We start from the raw sequence: 25,743 nt of genomic DNA, 5'->3' as shown, positions 1-25,743 counted from the left end.
AGTGGTGTCCAGCCCTCCTCTGTGAGTGAGCAGAGAAGTTATTTTTAAAGCCTAAAAGGGTAGAAATACAGGCTGAGGCGCTGTGATTCATACATGTCGGTCCATCTGTGCTCTTTTTTGTACTTCTCCTGAATTCGACGCCCTGCTATATTATTTATGGTTCACTCAGTTCTAGCCGACAAAGCCAGCCTGGGCAGTGCCTTCGGCAAGGCTGTTGTAAGCAGCCCAGTCACTCAGAGCTCAGTACTGTCCTTTTGGTCCCACAAAGGAGCATTCACGGGGGTGGAAAAAAGAGCTTTGGCGAATGGGTGTAGATGCTCAAATGGCAGCAGTCCTGGTGGAGTGGGTGGTGGTGACACGTAGTGAACTGTGGGCTCCTGTGCCTGGAAGGGAAGAGGTCCATAAATCTTTAATTTCTAGGGACCTCAGGTTGGTACAAGTTCTGAACTTTCTTGTGCAGACTTCAAGCTTTTTCATCTCCTCCACTGACATAGAAAAGCCTTTTATTTTCCATATGGAACGAGCATATGGAGCTCTTGGAAAAGGGAAAGGGGAAGGGACTTCTGCGTGCAAAGACCTTGACAAGAGCATCATTGTTCGAGAACGATCGACTCTGGACGATGCGTTTGAGAGACTTGACAGGCCCAGTTCTGGCTTGGAATTTGGCAGTGCTCCACACATGACTCGCATTCCCTTTTAGAGATTTGATCTCTTATCAGTGTCACTGTCTCCTTAATGTAGATATGTATGTACAAGGCTTCAGTACAGCCTTGAAAACTAGAACTAAGCATTTACTAATTTAAGTTTTTAAGACTTTTCAGAAGGCAGCAAGATGAATGAAATCGACATTCTTCACTTGAGAACTAATTCTTAACCTTGGGCAAGGGTGGGAGTGATTATAAGGTTTTTTTTTTTAAGTTCGGTTTTTCTTCCCAGAGTGTTCTAGGACATTGCCCAACTTAATCATTATGGTGTATTTAAAAGGACACAGAATTTGAAAGAGTCCAGTACTCAAACTCTTGCTTTCAACAATTACTTATGTGTGACTATGGCAAAGGCATTTAATATTTTGAAATTTTTTCCTTATTTATAAGATTGAGAGAAAAAATAAGGTTAGAATTTGCTCTGAAGACCTCAAAAGCCTGTTTTGAAGAAAGTGCTTTCTAAACATTAACTCTTGCATAAATGTATCATTCTTCATTAATATTTATGAAGGGCAAGATGTTATAGTGGACTAGAGAGCTGGTCTCAGCTAGATTAAATCCTATCTGTGACACACACTGGTTGAATAAATATTTCTTCATTTGGTTCCTTCATTTCTTCATTTATTATATTAATGAAATCACAGGAACTATTACTACTATTATTTAATGAATGTTTATTATATGGAAGATATAATGTTAAGGTAGATAAAGAAGAATAAAATACTTTGCCTATACTCTAGTAAGCATAAGACTCAAAAGAAATATTGATATAAACTTCCTATTCATGTTAAAATCCAGTTGATTCTCCATGGATTGCTCATGGTTAAAGTCTCTCCTACCAAGCCAGTGACAGGGAGGCTTAGACTAATGTAGTACCAATGACTGCTTTGCAATGTCTGTTATGCAAAAGAGGGAATGTTCTTCCAAATTTCAGGGTCACACAGAGACAGCTTATATTTCAGCAGTGGTGACAAGTCCCAGTGACAAGAAGCTAACTATAGACAAACAAAAGTTTTCAATACTCAGAGGTGAGGGGGACCTACTACTGTGGCATTAAAGAAAATAGTAATCAAAGCAAACAATAAAAACATCCAATAAACAGTTAATAAATCTTTGTTCAATTAGTCAAAAAGATTAGTCAGTTGGCAATAATTTGCATTTACCTAATACTCTTTCTTTCCAAATTACCTTCACATTGATTGTCTCATATGAAACAAAATGTAAAGTAGGTGTAAGTAATATTAATATTATTCCTATTTGCCACAGCAGAAAATTAAAGCAGAGACATTAACTTCCTTATTCAAGATCATGTAGTGGATTATTTAGTGAAAATGGGAATAAAATCTAGTTCTTTTTATAAAGAAATTCAAGTTGACATTTTCCTAAAATATTTTTCAAGAGCTGAAATTGTCTCCTTTAAGAATTTGGAGGAGCAGCTATATGGTGCAGGGGAATAGAGTACTAGCCCTGAAGTCAGGAGGACCTGAGTTCAAATATGGCCTCAGACACTTAACACTTGCTAGCTTAGTGACCCTGAGCAAGTCACTTAACCCCAACTGCCTCAGTAAAAAACAAAATTGGAGTACCTGACTACTGTTCCCTTAAATTTAGAAGTACAATGTTGGGTCTCAACATGATATTGGTGGCAGTAAATATTGTGTGAGTGGTCATATCTCCATATAGTCTTGTTTATATTTGAGTTCTTATACAGAAATCTGGTCTTTTGCAGATAGGTACAAGTAAGATTGATCCTATCCAGCTTCAGAGAGAACCTTTAGAGCGAGCCAAACCATTAGAGTTTTTAGCTAGGGCAGAAGTTTATTTATTCCACTTAGCTTCTTTAGAAATTAATTCTGCTACCATTTTGAAATCATCCAAGTCAAATCCTCAAACCTGAATGTCTTGTAAGCACTTTCTAAGGGATTCATTTTATTTTTTAATTCTTTTTATTTGTTTATTTTCATTTTATTCATTTTCATTCATCTTTTGAATCCAAGGAGAGCTGGAAGAAACCCTAGAGGTTATCCAGTCCACCTCCTTCATTTTATGTTGAGGATAGAGTGCACAAAAGTTAAATGAGCTACGCATGTTCACACAATAAGTGATTGATGTAGAATTCCAAGCCAGGGCTTGATCATTTACATCACTACAGACTGTTTCAAAGAGGGTGGTGACAATTCTCTTGATTCTGTTTTGGAGGGGATCTCCAAAATAGGACAGGGCTCATTCGGATGTTATTCAGAGAATGACAAACTGGCCTGAACATGGGAAAATTTCTGTTCTATGAATCTATCAGATCCAGGTTACCTTAAATGGGCTAGCCTAGAATCTGTCAGAGCCTGGGGACTCTCAAATTCACAACAGGTGAAAGTCAAAAAAGAATCAACTCATCAGATAGGTGAACTCTGTTCAGGAGAGATCAACCTATTAAGTGTCTCAGAAATACATTTAAGGCATGATTGTAGAGGAAATTATATCAATCGTTCAGATATCCACATTGCCGTGCGAATTAGTAGAGAAATGGTTTTATTTTATTCCACATTATCACATTCATCTCTGAAAAACAACTTCTAAAATCTTTTCATTTTCCAAAGTACATTCATCTCTATGGAACTTGAGTATCTCATATTTCTTATAATCAAAGTATTGAAGCAAGAGATTAGACTAGTATCTTTTGGCAAGGACACAAGAGATTAAGGGCAGTAATTTCAGTTACTATGAAGAAATGTTTGTCCCCTTCGAACTGTTTTTTGAAATGCTACTTTTTAGAATTTTAGTTAAATCACACAACTTTCATTTGACTACATATTTTTATTTTATTTTCTTTAAGGCAAATTCAAATTTCCAGTCTCTCTCATCCTCTTAGTCATTCCAAACCACAAATTATGTTGCATCTTAAATGCATGTCCAAAATAAACAGTGTTGATGCCAAAGAATATCAGCCTCATGGTCCTTTCCAGGCCATTTAAGTGGTGCAGTGGATAGAGAAATGATCCTAGAGTCAAGAAGACCCGAGTTGATGTTTCACCTCAAACATTTACTAGCTATATGACTTTGGACAAGTCACTGTTTGCCTTATTTTCCTCAACTATATTCAAAGGGTTGTTGTGAGGATCAAATATTTGTAAATTGCCTAGTATAAATATAAATGTTAATTATTATTCTTATCATCTCTGCCCTTCAAGTTCTTTTGTTGCACATTGGTTCCAGTCTTTTGAGGCAAATGTCAAGCAGCAAATCACAGCTAGGATGTTTAACAAGTTTCTCTATAGAATCATGTTCAAATTTATGTGGCCCCCTGCCCTTTCAAATTCTTTTGTTACACATTGGTTCCAGTCTCTTGAGGCAAATGTCAAACAGCAAATCACAGTTAGGATGTTTAACAAAAGTTTCTCTATAGAATCATGTTGAAATCAAATTTATGTAGCCACCCTCAGCTATTTCCAGGCTTGGAAGCTGGTTAGAGTTTAAATTTCTTCAAGTGTTCATGGACTTAGTCTCTCTGAATTTCTTAATCAAAACACTAAATAGTTTTACTGTCAATTTCATGACATTATATTGAAGGAATGAAATGAATAATTTAATTAAAAGAGAAAAACGGGATAAAAATATCAAGGAAATATATTGATGGCCAATACTCTTAACGCTGGCTTCACCAAATCCTTTCTCAATTACTTAAGGTTGGAAGATTGCAAGTCTGTTCTAGTCCTAACCCTTATTCTCTATTTAGGCTCATAGAATTTAGAACTGAACCTGAAATATAATTTAATCCAAATTGGATCTTTACTCATCATCAGCCTTTTGGATGTTAAAATTGTTGTCCTTCATGCTTGAAGAGAAACAAAATGACATTGCTATGTCAGTCAAGATACAGTATGTCTTACTCCATTTGATCAAACCAATATGAGTTTGGTAGTCTCTACCACAGATTGGGCACAAGTAGTTCATATGAACATTCGGAATGGAAATTTCATGTTTCTTTTGAGCTCCTGCTATTCTACTTTGCTCATAGAGTACAGCACCTTCTTCGATATGGACATGCCGTTCTGTGCTAATGTTTCACTATTTTCTCATAATCAATTCCAGAATTCTTCAGAGAGACCTTGAGAGTGTCATTATATTGCTTCCATGTGGGCTCTTCCCTTGTGCAACTTCTCTATAAAATAATCTTTTAGGAAGAAACTAAGGCCCACACAAGTAGTAGAGCCAGGATTAGAACCCAGATTTTCTATTTTCAGAACCAATTTTCTTTCCAAAATATCATGATTTTTTGACCCTATAATATCCTACCTCCTTAGCAGTTTCTCACCTACCAGTTTATTTTTCACTGTGAAAAATGGATAAAATAGCAAATTTTATAGATGTGTGATCTAGTCAATGCCTCAGTGAATGAAAGACAGGTGAGTATCTCTACAGAACTGCCAATATGATCTTAGCTCAATATTTTTGTTTTCTTGCTAAATGCCTTTTCTTTGAAAAATAGGAGGAAAAGTTCATCAAGACACTCAGAAAGCTACAGCTGCATGCAGTAAATATAGACTGAGCACAATTTTATTAGTTCCTAACTTAAAACAGACTTAAATTTTGTTCTTGGAATACTAGTAGTTGGATTTTCCATCTGTGATGGTATGTTTCTGGTGCAGAGGCCAGCTGTCACCTCATTGTCAGCTTTTATTTATTTATTGCTGTTTTGGGTGTCATTCAGCAAATAGTCTGTGAGATGTGAGAAATAAGACTTCCTCTCACTACCCCCATGCAAGTACCAGAAAAGACAGCAGGGTCTCAGGGAAAGAGGAGTGATAAATTAGAAATCAGGAAGATCTGGATTCAAATTCATTTGGAACTACCCAGTACTACAATATTTAGTGCAGAATCCAGTCTCTTTTTTTCCATTTCCCACTTAGCAATACCTTTGATCTTAAAAATAGCACAAGTAGGACCTTTTATAAAGTCAAGGACAGCAAACATAACTCTTTGCAGGCCCGCATTCATATATTTCCCTTGTAACATTAAAAGTGATATTCAAAAAATAGTAGGTCTATAATTTTGTGGGTTTTGTCAGGGTCTATAGTTTATTTAGTTCCTGCCTCACCTTGTTGATTTATGGCTCACTTTACCCGCCCATGATATGGATGGAATATTTATAGCACTCTGGTGCCAAAAGTAAGCAATTCTCAGGGAGATTCAACATGCCATTTAATTCCCATGCTATTCTGCATACCTGCCTATTCCCTTGACCAGTATAATACTGGTTTATTCACTTTTACCCATCTAGTTTGTATGTAGCCTCGTCTATAAAATGAGAAGGGGTTTGGACTGATGGTTTTTAAAGTCCTATGATTTTGCAATTTTCTATATTTGGAGATGATTTTCAACATGATGAGGACATGGTCCTTTCTGTGAGAACCCATTTGGTCAGACTTGATGGCTACCTAGGACAGACTGCTTTATAATAGCAAAGGACGATAAGATCCAATAATAGAAAATAAGGACCACATGTCAGATTAGAATCAGGAGGTCTTATTCTTCCTTTTTTTCCCCCAGAGAATAGGAAGATGTTGAAAATTTTATCAGAGAATTAGAAGCAACAAATATTTTATCTCTTTGGAAAATAAAAATGTTCATTACTTGTTGACCTTCATAAATTAAGGTCTTTGGAGTGTTCTCTTAGAAACAAATGCAGAATTTTTATGTTATTGAGCCCTAGTTATGGTATATATTAAAATTCAGGTAGAGGAGATAATTTTTTCATCAATGTTTGGGTCAAATGGCTGGGAGATTTAGTGAGAGTCTCAGAGGCCCTTAAGCCAATCCCTTCATTTTACAGAAGAGGAAATGAAATCTTATGGTGCTTAGGTGACTTGCCCAAGATCACACAGGTCAGACAGATCACACAGAATCAATAGATAAGTCTCAGGACAGATGAATATTTTACTGGTGCTGATTGACAACTCAGCCAGTCAGTGTCAGAAGTTGCAGGGAGACTAGAGAATGTTAGAAGTATATAGGCTTACACAGTTAGAGCTAGATCAGCCTTTGGAAGTCGTCTGGTTCAACTCCCCCATTTTATAGATGAGGAACCTGAGCCCCAGAGAGGTTAAGCAGGTTGCCAAAAGTTATAGAAGTAGAAAAATCAGGATCTGAACCCAATACTTTAATAGTTGACAGTTTTTCAATATTCTTTAATCTGCTTCTAATTTACCTTTTAAAATCTATCAGGTTATATGCTTGAAAGGGCATATGTCTGAGAGATAAAATCAAATTTAGAAGAAAATAGGATTTAACTCTTTTTTTATTATTATAACTTTTTATTGACAGGGATTTAACTCTTGATCGAAGTAGTCATATAAGAAAGAAATCCACACTCACCATTTTCTTTTTTTCCCCCTGTCTATTGTTCTAACACAGAGCCTAGCATAGTTCTTAGCACATAGTAGAGTCTTAATAAATATTTCTTAATCAACAAGAATAAAGTTTGAGAACACAAAGTATGCATAGCCTCCTTCAGAAACGCTGTCGTAGCAACAGACTAGAAAGCCTTTTTAGCTTGATGCTTAATAAGAGTCTCTATTGCCGTCTCTAAATTAACAAGGGATGGAGTTGTGAGGCTTCCAGCTGGTGTCTGGATCCCTACTTAGTCTCTCTAATCCTCCAGTTTGGTCTCATAGTTTTTTCCAGCTCCCAAATTCTGATTCTTTTGATCTCTGATCTGTTTTTCTATTTGTTTTTGACATTTTTATAAACTTTAAAATTATTTAGTACCTGCCTCAACAGTTGATGCACTCATCAAGTTCTTCTGAGGATGTTTATCCTGGAGAAGAAACTACTTGGGGGATGGAGAGTGAAAGTTGGGGGAGGGAAGGGACATGAAAGCTACCTTCGAGTTTTGAAAAATTACCACAAAGAACACAAAAATTATCACATTATCATAAACTTGTTATTCTTAGCAATAGAAGGCAGAACCAGGACATATGGGTGGAAGTTACAAAAAAGGCAAGTTTTAGTTTGATGCAAGGACAATCTAATTAAAATTTTAGCTGTTTAAAATTTGAGTGTAAAGCTCCATCACTGGAGGTCTTCAAGCAACGATTGGATGACTACTAGTTAGGGACATCATAGATGGAATTCTTGTTCAGGTATGGCTTGAATCAAATGACCTTCAAGGGTTGTTCCAACCCTTAGATGTGATTCTATTTTCAACCTAAGTTCCCTCTGCTGAAATTTAAGCCAACCTTTTCTTTTTGCTTGTGAACACAATACAGAGGTGAGATAATGAGTCATTATCCTTAGATACTAATTTTTAAAATATTTACATATGAATCTCATTACATTTCTTCCCACAATGTAAAGTAAAAAAAATTTAAGGTAGTTCCTATTTTTTCTGTTCCAAGCAACAGAAAAAGTAGATGAAATAAAATATTCAGATTTCAAATCAGTTGACTGATAACAACAATTATTTTTGAGGACTCAATTTGAAAGGTAATTCTTGTGTTATAGTCACAGTACCTGACTTTTGATCACCAAATTATTGTTTAAAGGGGAGAATGGCCCACAAAGGTGTGATCTGTAGAAGGGGGAAACGAAGAGGTGTATTTATTAAATGCCTCTTATATGTAGGGGACTGTGCTAAGAGACTTGAAAATTTTATCTTATTTGATCTTAAAGCATGCACAATAAGCTCTGCCTAGTGTCAATCCACCTAGAAGTCTGGTGAGTTTGCTTCCAGAAATGCATGATGTAATGATGATGGAGGAGCCCTCCCTGATTCAGAGTATGTGTAAATATTCTCTTACTGTTTCCTATTGGCTTATGGTATGGCAATTAAAGCCTCTTTAATTGGAGACCGAGCCAGCACTGATTGTACCCACAAAAAGGCTTGAGCAGAAGAAAGATACTTCTTTTCCTTGGTAACCAGAAGGACTAAATTAGAACTGAATGTGCATAGTAAAGGCAGAACATAGAGCCCATGTTCTAAAGACCATCCCTTTACTGGCCAATCCCTTCTCCCCCACTGGGGATGTTTGTCCTGGAGCAAAGACTCAGGAAGAACATGATAACTCTCTTCAAATATTTAAAGGTTGACATTTGGAGGGAGAGTTCAATTTGTTTTGGTTGGCCCCAGAAGGAAGAAACAAGAGCAATAGGGGAGGAGGTCAGGGAAAGTGAGATTTGGGTTTGATGAAATTACTTCCTAACCATTAGAGCTATCCAACAATATACTGTTCAGAACACAACGTGTGCACAGTCACCTTCAGAAATGCTGTAGTAGCAACAGACTAGAAAGCCTTTTTAGCTTGATGCTTAATATGAGTGTCTCTATTGCTGTCTCTTAAGTAACAAGGGTTTGAGTTGTGAGGCTTCCCGCTGGTGTCTGGACATCTCTACTTATTCTCTCCAATCCTCCAGTTTGGTCTCAGAAAGTATGGGGCTTCCTTTCACTTGGAAGTCTTGGGAAAGATAATTAAGGAGACCTCAAAATTGTTGTATGAAACTCCTTTCACACTATATGTTTTCCATAAATTGGCATTTATGAAACCATGATGTTTCTAATGTGATAGGTGTTAAAATGGATAGAGTATTGGACTCAGCGGCAGGAACATCTGAGTTCAGATTTTGCATTGGGGGCAGCTAGATGATGTGGACAGAGTACATTGCCCTAGAGTCAGGAGAACCTGAGTTCAAATCCAGCCTCAGACACAACACTTACTACTGTGTGACTCTGGCAAAGTCACTTAATCCCATTTGCCTAGCAAAAACAAAAACAAAATCAACAACTTGCATTTGTAAGTGTGTGTCAGAGGCAGAGAATCTAAACCTAGGTTTTCCTGACTACAAATTCATTACTCCAACTATTATGCCTTGTAGCCTCTTATAAATGTCGGTGGCTTGGCTGTGTGATCTTGGGAAGTTAACCTCCCAGCCTCTGTTTCCTCATAAGTAAACTGGGAACAATAGTAGCACCTAAATGACAGGGTGATTGTAAGTTTTGACTCAGTTAATATATGCAAATGCTTTGTAAACCTGTATAAATTCCAGCTATCATTAAAATCATTATCCTATAATATTATTAAGAATAAATCACAACACAGTGTAAGGTACAATCTAAAATATAAAGGTGCTTGGAAAAGGGACAGTGACAGAATTTCATCAGAGCAGCCAAACTGTTAAGTAGTTTGAAGGTGTCTGTGTTAATCTTTCACATGTTTCAGGATAGCTGATTAAATCAGCCTTCTATTATTCAATATAGGACAATACACAAATACAGACTCCTTCACTCACATAAAAAATGCTGAAGATTTCTGCAGTGGAGAAATACAAGTTTTGTAGTCCAGTGTCATAGCAAGAAGCCAAAACAAAGTTTTAAGCTCCCACCCATGGGTAGCACTAGATTCAGTGATTTTTAAAAAAATGTGATTTTAGCAAATACTTTTAGGAAAGTAAATATAACTTTTCCATACCCTCTGGAAAAAAAAATGTGATTTCATAATATTAAGTAAAAAGGAGTAGTAGCAGAGCAACAGATGGCTCTGGCCTGCTTTCCAAAAGAATTCCCCAGAAAGCAGTTTAGCTATATGTCTAATATGCTATCTGGCATTGCTTGAGATTTTATCTCAACTATGCTGAGGAAATGACAAACTTTGCTGATTATAGGATTTGGAACTGGAGGGAGCTAAGACACATGGACAGATAGAGTATAGTGTTTTATCTAAACTTTGTATCTCCCCATCTATAACAGTGTCAACAGTGGTTTACTAAAGTAGTGAATTAATAAATATTTTTCATGGATTTATGATTTGAGGATACTGAGCACTGAAGAAGTTAAATAATTTGTTTAATGTTATACCAGTAGAAAATGGCAAAGGACATAATTATTTGTCCTTTTCTCTACACCGTCAAAAGAAATGAAATAATTTCTTATATTCAAAACTTTTCCCTAGTAACTTCCCTATTTTATACATTTCTAAGTCTTTCAAGTCAAAATTTTTTCTTCATTTAAAATAACAAACACAATATAGTAATATCATCAAAATAAATTTATTAAAAATTTAATTGTATGTGATTATATTCACCCCAGTAAGAGTACATGATTTTATGTACTAGATTTTAGAAACTTACATTTAGAAAATTACATTATAATTTATATTACAGACATAATATAATCATATTTATATTTATAAAATATATTTATATTTATATGATATTTATATAAAAGATAAACTTAGTAGAATGGAATCATTAAGTCAACAAATAAATATTTAATGTAGCATTGGTTCTCTATATAGATAGTATTTTTTTAAGGGAGGAAGATAAGTATCAGGGTCCTATGACCTCTGACTTACAGAATCTTTGACTTCAGATATAAGCATACTTAGTAAATCAGGGAGAGCTTTAGAAGTATTGTCGAGTGCATTTTGTATTGAGCTTTCAACAGGGATTCATTACCACCAAATCTTTCAGTGTGGTTTGTACTCAAGATCTTAGGCAACATGGCCTGGAACCTAAGGTTTTCGCAGAAACACACAAAAGAACATAGAGAAAGTGACACAGGAAGAAACAGAAGCCTAAAACTATATTGCTCAGCCATGGAGAAGCATGATCTAACTCAACAATTCCATCTTTGCATGAGGATCAATCATCCTTCTATGGCCAAAGGACCAGTTATATGAGACACTGAACAAGACCTCATCAAACAAACATTTCCTTTAGAAAAATGATGAGTTCTCCAAGAAGCCTGTGGTGGAGACAATATCCTGACTTTTTCTCTATTTTCCACTTTCTCCCCAGGCATGTTAGATTACTTTTTCCTTAAATGCTGGAAACTATCCTTAAGTCTTAAATGACTCAGAGGGCCAAAGATACAGGAATGCTGATATTACTTTATTGGTTCTCTTTATATAAAGTGATAATGAAAGATCCAGTCACACTTTGATACTTGGCTGGTGGATCACCATGGGTACCTCAGAAAGAAGGGCATCTTTCCTCACTTGAATAAATTCAAGTTGTCCTCAATAGACATTCTTGTAAATGATAGTTGCCAGTCTTGCAATAGGGCCTGAATCAAATTAAGATGTAATTGGGAATGTTTAACCAAAAAATATAAGATAGATAATATTAACTTGTAGTTTTCTAAGATAATAAACTCTTTCTATATGAGTTTGACAATACTGTTTTAGACTACTCTTCTGCTATTTAAATTTCTTTTTATTAACTTTTAAATCTCTCATTTCATCCCACTATCAAAAACAACTTATCAGGGGGCTGGTCTAACACAAGCATATTTAAAAGACAGCTTTTTATTAATCATCACATATATTTTATTTGTAAAACCTTGAATAGGCTAGCTTTTATAATATTCCTATTATTTGGAGAAATGGAGGGGAAGCAAAAACATTAGTTTAAGTATTTTGCTTGAAGTCATACAGAAAATGAATCAGAGAGTAAGGACAAGAAGACTTAGATCTTTATTTTTCAGCAAATCACACACTACTTTCATTGTATGAAAAATAGAAATTCTTGGGGAATCACACAGTACCTTCTCCTGAATATGTTGGTCCACTGTGAGAGAAAGAGCTGAAACTCTTAATCATTATTTTGGGAATTAGGAGATAAGAGATAGATGGTGTAATTAAAAAAAAAGACCCTAAAGTAAAAAACTAAAATGTAAACCAAGAACACAATATGAAATAATTTATTATAAAGCCATCTGCACTGGGAAGAAATCAAAGGGTTTTATTAGGTGAATAAAAAACATTATAAGCTTCATTTAAAACATTCCTTGGTTAGTCCTTGAACTATATAAAATAAAATTTTAACTAGCTAAGACTCATTTTTAAAAGTCAAATGTTCATAAAGAAACAATAACTTAATTTTTACTTTCATTTGAAATGACTAATGAAATAGAATATATAGAATATATAAATGTGTGTGGCTATATACATATGCATATGGCTATATATTCATTTATATGGATACATGTCTCAAATTGCTATTTATTAATCAGTTTTTAAAAATAGAATACTCTCTAAAGGAACTCATTATTTAAAGCCATAATTTAAAATATTTCATTTGACTGAAAAGTAATATAACATATACTCTTTATCCTTTTAGGTACAATAGTAACTGGTGTCCACTAGAGGTCCCAAAGTTCTTCCTTTTTTATAGATTACTAGCTATAGATCAAATGATCATAGACCCATAGGAGCCTCATCATGTATTTAAGGAGGGCTTTGAATATCCTTTAAGACTTTACCAGGCTGTGAATTTAAGCAACCCTCTGAAGTAAATGAGGAAAATAGATTATTTCAAAGAGATTCAAAAATCATTTCATTGAGACAGAAGGGAAGAACAAGATCTGATATTTCATTAAGATGGGGAACTTTCAGTGGAGAGGACCTCCAATATAGCAATTTCCTTTACCCTGTTTTGTGGGCAACTCATATGTCTCTTAGAAGCTTAGATAGTTAATTAGGATTCTGTAAAATTAAGTGAATTGCCCAGAATCACAGACAGTATGCTCAGAAGTAAGGACTGCACCAGGGTCTTCCTAATTCCAATTATACCATGAAAATATTACCATCTCTTTTTAGAGATCAGAAACTCCAAAGCTCCAAGAGCCTAAATGACTAACCCAAGAAAAGCAGTACAAGAAGAAATGATGGAATAATATTGAACACGGAGAAATGACAAGATTTGCTTGTGAAGTAGATAGGAGAGAAGAAACACAAGAAATTAAAAGAAGCAAGGAATTCCTCTCTTGGTAGAGATATGAGTAGGGAAGTTGCAATATCTTCCATGTTGGAGGAGGAAAGATTATGAGTTGAAAATAAGATTTTTTTCCTAAACAAATCCTTTAAATATCAAATAAATAACAGAAGGAAGAATATTGTTTAACACATGAAATATGCTCAGTAATAATGCTCATTAATGTTTTCCTATATGTCTACAGTGAAAGTCAAATTCCTAACTTACACTTATGTTTCATGTTTTTATAATACTTGATCATTGAAAAATCACTTTCCTCAACAATCCTATAAGAGATAGAGCACATGGTATTATCCCCGTTTTAGGAAAGTTAAATACTTCTCATAAATGGACTAGCTGGAACTTAGACCCTTTTGTTTCAGATCAAGATTGTATCTTCTATTATCCAAACATTTTCATTTGTCCTTTTGAAACTAACAAAGAAAGATTAGATAAATGAAAAAGAGAAAAGTCATTGGGTAGAAATCAAATGTGCCTTATAATTTGCTTCTCTGATCCTTTCTCTTTACCTAACATGCCCCATTTGTGTATAGCTGCTGCCCAACTATCTTCTTCGGGGTTTTTATCTCATCTTTATAGATAGAGAACTTAATACATTTAAAAAATTCATTTTTGCTTTAAAAATGTTCTCTGTAAAGGGTTACCCATTATATAAATCTTAATAGGCATTTCTAAAATACACCCAATTAAAGTTTATAGTCTTTTCTCACAAGAAATAGATAATGACAGATTATTTCATGTTTTACTTGATTTGTATCATCATAGTAACATAGCTAAATCACCTAGGCATCATAATTTGACAGAAGTCGTCATTAACTCTTAAGGTCAGTTCCTTAAATTTGAAGAACTTTCATAGTATTAAATCCAGTATATGGACAATGAATGAGGATATTATTGCTTAACTCCTGAATGAGGCATGATTCACCTAATTGTTGATATATCATAAAGGTCTAGTTTTCCAAGCAGAGTTGTTTACTTAGGCAATTGTGATTGATTACATTTGATGTTTTGAGTAGCCCAGTGAAGATTCATTTACAGAGATCTGAGGTCATTAAAACATTCTACTTTCCTGGACCCCGTCATTCCGATCTTGCCTGTCTTAAACTGTGGCTCTCTCTATAGACCTTGAAACAACTTGACTTTGATGGAATTTTTTTTTTGATAGCAGTAATCAGGTATATTTTCTTATTTTAATACACAAGGAATTAAAAGTCTGCTGTGAGGAGGAATGAATGCTCATATAGAAGCAATTTTTTAGGGTTATCCTATAAGTTATTTATACAATCATCTTTTAGTGCTCCAAACTTAAATATTTCTCCTGAAAATTTTCCTACTTTTATATTTCCTCTGTTAATTTTCTCTTAAGATTTGTTTTCCTCTTTCCTTTGTCGGGAACTTACTAGAAGTTAAATGAGGTTGGAATAAATGGCTACAATTCTTTCATTAGTTTTCACGTTTGGGTCTACCTTTTTCAGTATATTAACTTCCAACTGCTTTAAAAAGTGTTCATTTTAGAATTTCATTAAGCAGTCATATGAAAGGCACAAAGTACAAGGCAGGTAAATCGTTAGTCTGACTGTGTTCCACAAATGGAAGATGTTAGAAGGTCAAAAGGAATATCCTACAGTTGATTCCACAGTATGAAGTGTGTGAAAGCCTAGGCATCCCATAAAATGATGTTGAGATCCCCTAAAGGCATCTGGCAAGGGCATGTGACTTCTGCCCTTAGCCAGGGGTTTCAGAGCAAAAAAAGAAAAAAAAAAAAAAGGAATTCCAGTGGTATCAAACATAGCCCAGCTGTTTGAAAAGCATTGACTCTGCTGGGAAGTAGCTAGCCCAAGTAATGAGTAGGAAGCAGGCAAGCTCTGGGGCTCTGTGATTAGAGTATAATCACATCAAAAGAGATGTGTGAGGTCTGTCTCTATAAAGGCTCAGTCTCTACATCATTTGGTGAGAAAAACATGCCTTTGGTCCAGTGGGATTGCTAGAGGAGCTACTCAGAAACTTTTTCTCATGGAGCTCAAGCCTCTCTAAATGATTCTACTACTAACAGGAAAACATGGATTCTAGTGTGCTCTGTAATGGAATGCTTCTTGGGTTCAGGTGAGAAATTCAGAATATGAACTATATTGTCACACACAGGATGAACATGTGGTATAGGAGAGGAAGGGTCAATTCATGTCCGGCATCCCATTCAATTTTTAGACTGAAGTGCCTGTCTTATTAAGAAGCTTATGTCCTTTGATAATTTATTTTGGATTGAACCTGTGATTTTGTGGGTATCAGAATACTCATTGAGGCTACCAGGGCAGGTCAGCATTCCTTCTGCAGTTTTATTTATTTATTTTTTTGAGATTTTTGGTCTGGACTTATTACTCCATCAGCATGAAGAACTCCCTCTATGGAAACCCTCTCTACCAATACAGATACAATTACTTTCCTGTAAGTTAAGTCATTTGCCTAGGGTGATGCAGCTAGCATATATCAGATGTAAGATTTGAACCCAAGTCTTTCTGGCTCCAATACTAGCCTTTTCCCCACTAGACCATATTCTCTTTCGACCATGTTCTCTTTCTAATTATTTTAATATAAAATAATTTAAAGGTTACAAAACAATTTGCATAATACTCAGGGTTAATAGTCCCAAAATATATTACATAATCACAGATTTTTTTTTATTAGAAGAGGCTCAGTAGTTATCATGTCCAATCCCTGTTCAAAAAACAATGCTCACATAGCCAAGGGATATTCATCCAACCTTGGATAGAAGACCTCTAATGAAAAAGAATCCCTTTTCCCCTGAGAGAGCCTGTTTCATTTTTAAGTAGCTCTAGTTATTGGGAAATTTTCTCTTAAAGCAAACCCGAATTTTACCTCTTTGCAATTTATACCCATTGCTTATAATTCTGCTTTCTAGGACCAAACTTCAGTGTATTACCATATGTCCTTGCCTATTTTTATTCACAGCTGACTTTAATAAAACATACAAATTAATGGAAATAGGACAATCAATGTCTAATTTACTCAAATGGCCTATATCAAAAAAGTCTTTGGGTGGGTTGAAGTTAGAAATTCTGTCTAGTCTCCTTTTTTTTTTTAATAATAAATTTTTTATTTTCTAAATAAATACAAAGATAGTTTTCAAAATTCACCTTTTCAAAACTTTGTGTACCAAATTTTTCTCCCTTCCTTCTCCTCTACACCCTCCCCCAACCCAGAGAGCAAGTAATTCAATATTAGGTTAAATGTGAAATTCTTCTAATGCTATTTCCACATTCATCATGCTACACAAGAAAAATCAAATCAAAAAGGAAAAAAAATAAGAAAAAAGGCAAAAACAACAAAAAGGTGAAAATACTAAGTTGTGATCCATATTTAGTCCCTACAGTCCTCTCTCTAGATGCAGATGGCTCTCTCCATCACAAGTCTATTGGAATTGGCTTGAATCACCTTATTGTTGAAAAGAGTCAAGTCCATCACAGTTGATCATCACATAACCTTCTTGCTGTGTACAATGATCTTTTGGTTCTACTCACTTCACTTAGCATCAGTTCATGTAAGTCTCTCTAGGTTTTTCTGCTGATTCTCCTTCTTCATTGCCCTTTGGCTCTAAAGGAAGATAACAAAAAGCAGAGGAAAAGGAATAATTAAAAATAGGTAGCCTTTATATATAGCACTTTCAGTCTCAAAGTATTTTGCAAATATAATTTTAGTTTATCCTCCTAACAATTGTGGGAGATAAGTGCTATTATTATCATCTTATGTGTGTGTGTGTGGGAATTGAGGCTGAGATAGGTCAAGTAACTTTTCCAATCACTTAACTGATAATTGGCTGAGGTGGGATTTGAATTCAGGTTCTTCTGATTCCAGATCCAGTGCTCTATCTACTGTGTCACCTAGACACAGGCTCAGGCAAAGCAGAAACAAGTTCCTCAGCAGTTTAGGGAATTATTTTTCCTGTTCAGGCAGGAAAATTTCTTGCATAAGTGTGACTGCAATCTCATAGCTGTCCCATATTGACAAATGTACATTGGTTAGATTGATGTTCTAAAGTTATAAACTATCAAAATCTAGTTTAAGAAAACTGAATTTAAAAAATTAAATCAGTTGGGAAACAACTACAAAATCCAAAATACTTATAATCTATTGGAGGAAATGTGGCATTATCCAGTGCAAAATAACAATGGATTTGAAGCCTAACTATTCTGCCACTATCTATTGGATGCTAGGTGGAGAGAGTGCTGGGCCTGGAGGCAGGAGTTCAAATTCTGCCTCAAATATTTTCTGCATTTGAGTTTGAGGTTTTTATGTCCTAATACATGGTCAATTTTTGTATAGGTTCCATGAACTGCTGAAAAGAAAGTGTATTCCTTTCTGTCTCCATTACATTTTCTCCAGAGAAAATATTTTCTATTTACCTCAGTTTTCTCATCTGTAAAATGAGCTGGAGAAGGAAATAGAAAACCACTTCAGTATCTTTATCAAGAAAACCTCAAATGGAATCATGAAGAGTCTGAAAATGGTTGAACAACAGCTACCTATATAATCTTTGATGAGTCCTTTAAAGTTTTCTCATTTGTAAAAGGAAGAAATTGGATAAGGTGACCTTCAAAGTCCCTTCCAGCATTAAATTTGTGATGTTAGTCATTTTAACAAAATAATAGCAGAAATATATTGTTTGGTGTTAGCTCCCTTCAAATCTTATTTTCTTCTCTGCATGTTTTTGTTACTATTATTACAAATTATATACTTACATATTTCATTTGGCATGTTTAATTTCTAAAGAAAGCAATGCTTTTCAGAAAAAAGAAAAAAGAGTCCAAACTGAAGTAAAGCATTTCCCCCTAAACCTTGTAAATGTATTTAGAATGCCCTGATCCTTGCTGCCTAAGTAAGAGCCTTTCATATGAAATACACACAGACTTTAGGAAATCAGATTCTGAAAAACAGCATGGCTTAGAAAATAGGACAGAGAGGATAGAATCCTATTTCTAATCCTTGCTAACTTTGAGCAAGTGACTTTATTTCTCTGGGTCTTCCACTGTCTCCCATCATTTGTTTAACCGGATAACTATGGGTGAATGTCTTTAGGAACCTTGAAGAAAGTTGTCATTGAAATGAAGAATGGGTTTACAGAGAGAGCTGGTCTGTGTCAAGAAGACCTGATTCAAGGATGGCCTCTGACACATACTTGTGTGTGTGTGACCTTGGACAAATCCGTTTCCCTTAGGTAACCCTCTAAGATTACAAGTTGCTGCACAAGTGCTGATCTGTTTTAGTCTGGCCAGTTCTTCTCCAGAAGCAAACTGATGAATCACAGGCCCTATTAAAGAAAAATACAGTAGGCTGCCACTCATCCCACTGTCAAAAAGTGGTTCTTTGAAAGTCAGTCAGTAAATTAAACTCCTCCTATATGCCAAGTAGTAGAAATAGGCAAAAAAGGCAAAAGTAATTGATTTCCAAGGAACTCATGTCCTAATGGGAGACAAAATGCAAAAATTATATACATATGAAATATATTACAAAGTAGATGGAATGTAATCTCAGAGGGATTTGTTGTTCAAACAATTTTTTTTCATTTGTGCTCAACTCTTCTTGTCCCTATTTGTGGTTTTCTTAGCAGAGATATTGGATCCTTCTTGAGCTCATTTTTACAAATGAGAAAACTGAGGCAAATAGGATTAAACAGAATCACACTTGCCCAGAATCACACGGCTAATAAAATGTCTGAGGCCAGATTTGCACTTGGGAAAGTGAGTCCAATGCTTTATCCACTATCCATCTAGCTGCCCTTAAACTCAGGGAAAGGCGAGATCTAATGATAGGAAAGTGATGACAATAAAATATTAAGTTACTCACAAGGTAATCTCTTTGTGCTATATAGTGCAAATTAGTTTTATGGATTAAGAGAAAAGGAAACAGATGGGGTAAAAATCGATAGACCATAATTGAGGGTAATCTTGACAAGTCATTTCACTTGATACTCAAAGATATTCAAAGAGGAACTTAGCTCCTGATAGGCTAAGCAAAAGAAGCATGGAACTAGAGTTATAAGAAGCCATTGAGAGCTCAGAAGCATTAGAAGGGAGAGAAAGGAAGGACTTTGGAAGTGATTCTTCTTGGGTTGATTAAGTACTGTCAGGACAGAAACTAATGCTGAAACATTTCCTGTTTTCTCCATGTCAAGGTCTCTTTGTATCTCCTTTTCCCTTGAGCCCCTTCACTGGGAGCTTGAAGATTTTTTCTTTGGGAAAGGGGATGGGAGTGGAGTTTATATATCTTTCTTTGTTTTAAATGGTTCCTTGGTTTTTTAAAAATAAAAATAGCATAATATTCATCGGAAATACACAGTTTTGTTATTTGTTTCAATTGTGTCCAATTCTTTGTGACTCCATATGGGATTTTCTTGCCGTTATTAGAGTAGTTTGAATTTTTTTTTTTTATTCAGGGGATGAAGGTAAAAACAGGTTAATTGACTTGCCCAAGCTCTAACAGCTAGTAAGTATCTGAAACTGGATTTGAACTTGCCCAGCACTCTATTCACTAAGCCATCTGTCATACAAATAGTAAACTTCAAAGGTAGGATTTGAATCCAGGTCCCTTGACTCTAGAACCATTTCCTGTAGAAAGTGTCAGAGTGCGATTATTTTAAATGTTTTATTTTCCTATTTTAGTGTTTATCTTATACTTTAGAAACAGCAACTGAAATTGCTTACTGTTGAATTTTCTATCAGGGAGTTAGAATGAGAAAAGAAGGGAAAAAAACCTTTTTTTGTTGTTGTTGTTGGAAGTCTTTTTATTACAAAGTTCCTCTAGATGTCAGTATTACATCAGGAAATACAAATGACGCTGTCTGCATTTTGAAAGTCATTCTTGTTGATAATCACATGTGATATTATTAATGTACAGTGATTCTTTGGGGGAGGGTATTACTCTTGTATTTCTAAATGTGGACTGGAATGTCTGACTGCTGAGGATCAAGAATGATGTCACTGCTTTTAGAAATTCCACTTAGAGACAGCTATAAACTATATGAACTATAATGATTTGAAAATGGCTCCTGGTGTTATGACTGGAGCTCTCAAATAGACTTCTGAAAGGATGGGTAAAATCTCAGACCAATTACCTTTGCAGAATAAAGCCTGGATTGTGTCTGAATTACCATGTCATATTAGATATGCCTTTCTGGTGAACAGACTCATTACTCTGGGATGGGTACCAAAAAAACCAAGTGCCTGAGCTGCCTGGGGGTGAGAGTAACAGACTGAGTTAATTGCTCTTTCACTCTCTAGGACCCCTACTCTATTTCTTAAGGCACCGGTCCATAAGGTAGGTCATGCTGAAATACCTACTACATAATGAAAGACTCTACATAATCCATTTAAAGCATCTTCCAGAATGAGAAGGAAGTAGGGAAGGAGTACCAATTATGTAGGCATGTTCAAATTACTATGAATATCCCCATAGAAAATAAATACAAACCATGAATTAAATTACATTCCATAGGAATGACAACAATACTACCTACAAATTTATAGGATAATTCCAAAGACATACTCATTGGAAGAGTTAAAAGATATTTCTTATTTTACTGATTTGGGTGAAAGCCTTTAAACATTATAGTTAAGCTAGACTTTTGTGTTGAGATACTTCTAACTGTACCAATCCTAGCTCAAATGGTCATAATGCCAGAAGCAGTTTTAAGAGATTAACTAATCTAACCTCCTCCTTTTAGAGATGAAGAAATTTAAACCCAGAGAAGTCATGTGACTTTCCTGAATCCACATGGATAGTAAGTGAAAATCTAGGGTTTGAACCAAGGTCTTCTGATACCAAATCTACTGTTCCCTGAAAACTAACACACCAACAAAACCATACTGCCCAGCCTCATCTAAGGAAATCTCGGACTTTATTTCTAACTCATTAATTTCCTGTTTTATTTCCTCTTTCTCAGTCAAGCATTTTCCTTTTCTGGTCTTTTCTCTCCCCATAGACACTTCATAAATGTGAATCTTTCCCACTAATACTTGTAGTTGTTGTGAGCTATGATTCCATCAGGCTGAATAGGAGCAATTCGAGGCTAAGGATTTGCTTAATAGCTCAAAAAAGTGACTTATAAATCTATGGTTGAGTGAAAAATAGTGTCCCTTAGCAATCCTTTAATCCTGTGCAGCTGCCTTTCATTTACTGACCCATTATGAATTCACACCTGGAAACTGAATTAAACTAAATCTTTCTTTGACCTTTGTGGCTTTGGGATGTTCCAGTATTCTCACCTGGTGGAAAAAACTTCTTTCTCATCCCTTAAAGGGATGCTGGTTAATACCCAGTTGTTTTGACACATGTCTACATACAAGATCAAATCTTGGGCCTCTGTCCCACTAGTTCTGTTAACAGGCTCACTCCTTATTCACTTGAGACCAAACCTGCCCTCCAGAGCAATCGGGGTTGCCAGCTGGTAGTCTCAGGTGGTACAAGATAACTGAAGCTTGATTATATTACTGATGTCAACAATTCAATTGAACAAATATATACTGAGGGCCTATTCTACTTAAGACCCGACTAGATGCTAGGAATGCTTTGAAGGATCTGTGAACTGATGGGTGTGATCATTCCTTTCAGTGGTACTGATCACATCTCCTGTTTATCATCTCATGACATCTCATCTGTCATACAAACAGATCCTTGTCTATATTCTCCTTTAAATTCCCTAGACGGATTCTACTTACTTTTCTGGGTGATTTCTCCTAGGTCTCTTTACCAGTGGGGGGGATAGCATCACAGTTTATGTTTTGGGTTTTTTTTTTTTTTATTACAGACATTACCTAGTGAAGGGCCTTGTGCAAAAAAAGTGTTTTTTTGTTTGGCATTTATAACTCTTTATATTGTAGCTGCAGCCTAGCTTTCTAGACCTTTTCACACTACTTCTCATTTATTATGCATTCCAGCAAAAATGGCCTGCTTGACAATCTTTCACTATACATAACATTCTCATCTTCCAGCACCAAGTTTTTGCACAGGTTATCTTCTATGTCTGGAATGCTATTCCTCCTTAACTCCACTTCTTAGAATTTGTATGTAGAAATTCTGGGTTATCATAACTCTTAGCTCTGGCTAATATATCTTTGTACTCCTCCGTATCTGTCAAACTCGTTCTAAAACACCCTTTCAATTTTAGTGTAGCTTCTATCACAAGACTTTTCTTGGTTTCCTATTTCCTTTATTAATTCTTCCTCCCCTTTCACATCCAGCAAGCTATCTGCATTTATTTGCTATATACTTTCTCTTTACTTATATGCATATATCTTGAACACTTTCTTTTTATTTCTTTTTGTCTTTGGATCTTTGGTGCCTAACACTTAATAAATGCTTGCTAAATTGAATGAATTAATAAGTGTTTGATAAATATTTTTTAACACTCATAGGACCAAAATTGTATCAATGGAAGAATCCTTAGAGATCATCTCATCTAGCCATCTCATTTTTATAGATAAGGATCCTGAGGCTCAGAGATGTTAAGTATCCAAAGTCTCACAGGTAATAAATTGGAGAGAAGAAATTCAACCTTTAGCTCTTCTGAGCCTCTAAATCCACTGCTCTTCCCACTGTACCACACTGCTTCCAGATAGGTGATTGTTAAGGCTACTAGCTGTTGGAAGCAGACCATGGCTTATTTAATTTTTGTGAACATATAGCATATAACAGAGAGTGAAGACTGTAATCTGGAGCTTTGATTTTACTTGATATATTGAGAGTTGTCATTTATTAAAACATCCTGGCAGAGTGAGAGATAGAATACAATAATAATAAGAGAATTAGATTCTATTTTAAAGTGTACCCAACCCATGTACAAAAAGAATTCCCGCATTTAATTTGAACTCTACAAACTGGGAATTTATTATGTTGACACAGCAAAAGAACTAATGTTTACCTTAGTTTCAGATTTGTAAACAAAATTTGCTACAGCCCATTAACAGTGCAAAGAAAATTGTCAGAACTGTTTGCCCAAGAAAACTATCCCCTCTAGAAGGTTAAAAAACTTATTTATATACAAATGATATCTTTGCAAAATAAGTCACAGGTCAGGATTACTCAGACAGCTAGGTGGTACAGTGCTAATAAAGCACTGACTGGCCTTGGAATCAGAAAGACTCATCTTCATGAGTTCAAATCCAGACTTTTAAAATCCAGTCACACTTACAAGCTGTGTGACCCTGAACAAGTAATTAACCTTGTTTGCCTCAGTTCCTTCTAGCATCTTTGCCAAGAAAATTCCAAATGGGGTCATGAAGAATCAGACATGACTGAAAACAACAGAATTATTCAGGCTAAATATGTTAAGTAAAATTCATTATCTATTAATTAAAGCTGGGCCTCCTCCACTAAGCAATTACAAATCATAACATTTTAATTGCTATATATATTTAATCTCTTTTTCTACAAAAGGAAGGATTTGGAATAGTTTTCCCAGATCCATGCCAATTCAAAATCTGATTATCTTGCTTCTTGAAAGTAGTAGCATTTTATTTGTAATTCATATTAACCTTCTTCTCAGTGACTTTGGAGCATTTCCTAGATGCTAGAAGCACATTCTATAATACCTTACTTGTATATCCACAGGCAAAGGAGACAGTGTGGCATCATTTAAGCCTGAAGGAAACATGTATTATAAAGAAGAGAACTCTAGATCCCACAGGTAGGATTCAAGGATAAAAAGATTTTTGTTAAACTTAATTGTTGTTTTTGACCACATGAAAGATATGCTTAAAAAGTATGATTTACAGAGGCTGTATTCTTTGATTTATATTTACTTGGCTTCTAGTTTTCATCAAATGCATGTAAGGAATACTTAAAAAATTTATTTGGCAATTACTTTATCTTATTTTGTCTAGCTCTGTTTAAAGTTTATATTTATTAAGAGGAAAAAATGCATATGTATAAATGTGTGTGTGTGGTGAGATGTATAATATTGTATTTGATGGGAGGCAGAATAAGCTTGTAGTCAGAAATACCTGGGCTTAAATTTTGCCTCTGACACATACTGGCTGTATAATCCAAGACAAATCACATAAGTCATGCTTTTGTGCACTAAGCAACTTTCTAAGACTATCAGCCATAGATGAGTTATTGATAGTGTTGCATCAGTGGAGGGAGTTTCTAGAAGTCTTAGTTCTCTATACTTATAGAACTCACAGAACCAAATAAAAATGTGGTGGTCTGTGTGTATGCATGTATATATATATATATGTGTGTGTATATATATATACACATATATATGCACATGTATAATATATGCACATTATATATATTTGTATAACCACACATATATGCAGGGGAGAAGGGGGAGAAGAGAAAGGGAAATGGCAACCCATTATGTCATCAAATTATACTAATCTCTTGATCTTCTAATAAAGTAACTGTGATTTGTACTGGCTTCTAGAGAGATCTACTCAGAAGAACCAAGCCTGCTCAGACAAAGAAAAGATTCATAAACTCAATAAGGAAAATGCTGAAAAGGCCTGTACCTCCCTCATTCAGAAAAGTTCTTCCACAGGAAGATTTCAAAACAAGGTAGAAGATTTGACTTCCAGAGAAGAGTATCAAGAGGATACTATTGGAAAAGGTGCAACAAAGATGGGGAGGCAAGAAGAGGTAACCCTCAGTGGAGATAACCAAGATATTGTGGAAAAACTCAAAGCTCTGGGAAATGTGAAAGGATCTCAAGACAGTCTGACCTCCAAAAGAGAGAAAAATGAGCTTCATGCTAAAAGAGATAGCAGTGAAGAGGAAACTGGAGAGAAAGGATCAACATCTGCTGTAAATGAAACAGTAGAAAGGTATATGAATTTGCTTTCAATACAGCAAGTTAATAAAACTGATGGGAAAATGTTTTGTGCAAGGTCGAGTTGAAATCAGTAGCATCAAACTCAAAAAGAAACAGAGGTCACTAAACAGTATACAAGGATCCCTACTGGCCTCATGTTGACTGAGAAAAATATAGATTAACATTATCTGTGTTCTATTATGTTTTAACTTATTTTGTTAAATATTTCCTAGTGACATTTGATCAAACAGTACACAGCACTGTTGCGGGCTGTATGATTGACACCTCTAGTTTAAAGCACAGACTGTCTTGCTATTCTTTAATAGCCATATGGGCTCATTATGATTTCAGACATTCAATGAATAGCCACACCAATAATGTCCAATGTGCCATTTTACAAAAAATGTGTAAAGTGTTTGTCTTTACTATCTTATTGGCTCCTCACACTGTCTC

At 35.2% G+C, this 25,743-nt stretch overlaps 1 protein-coding gene across 4 annotated transcripts in view; it reads left to right on the top strand.

The window, feature by feature from the left end:
- The window catches only part of MYLK4 (myosin light chain kinase family member 4), a 152,843-nt gene that overhangs the window by 96,411 nt on the left and 30,689 nt on the right, over positions 1-25,743 (top strand). For all 4 annotated transcript variants that reach the window (XM_051970791.1, XM_051970789.1, XM_051970790.1 and 1 more), the window contains 2 exons: positions 24,087-24,162; positions 24,907-25,303. In XM_051970791.1, coding sequence (XP_051826751.1) covers positions 24,087-24,162; positions 24,907-25,303 — 473 coding nt within the window. The remainder of the gene's footprint in view (positions 1-24,086; positions 24,163-24,906; positions 25,304-25,743) is intronic.

The sequence above is a fragment of the Antechinus flavipes genome, chromosome 1 (genome assembly GCF_016432865.1).
Source record: "Antechinus flavipes isolate AdamAnt ecotype Samford, QLD, Australia chromosome 1, AdamAnt_v2, whole genome shotgun sequence".
NCBI classification, from domain to species: Eukaryota; Metazoa; Chordata; class Mammalia; order Dasyuromorphia; family Dasyuridae; genus Antechinus; species Antechinus flavipes.
This window is presented reverse-complemented; position numbering and strand designations above follow the sequence as displayed.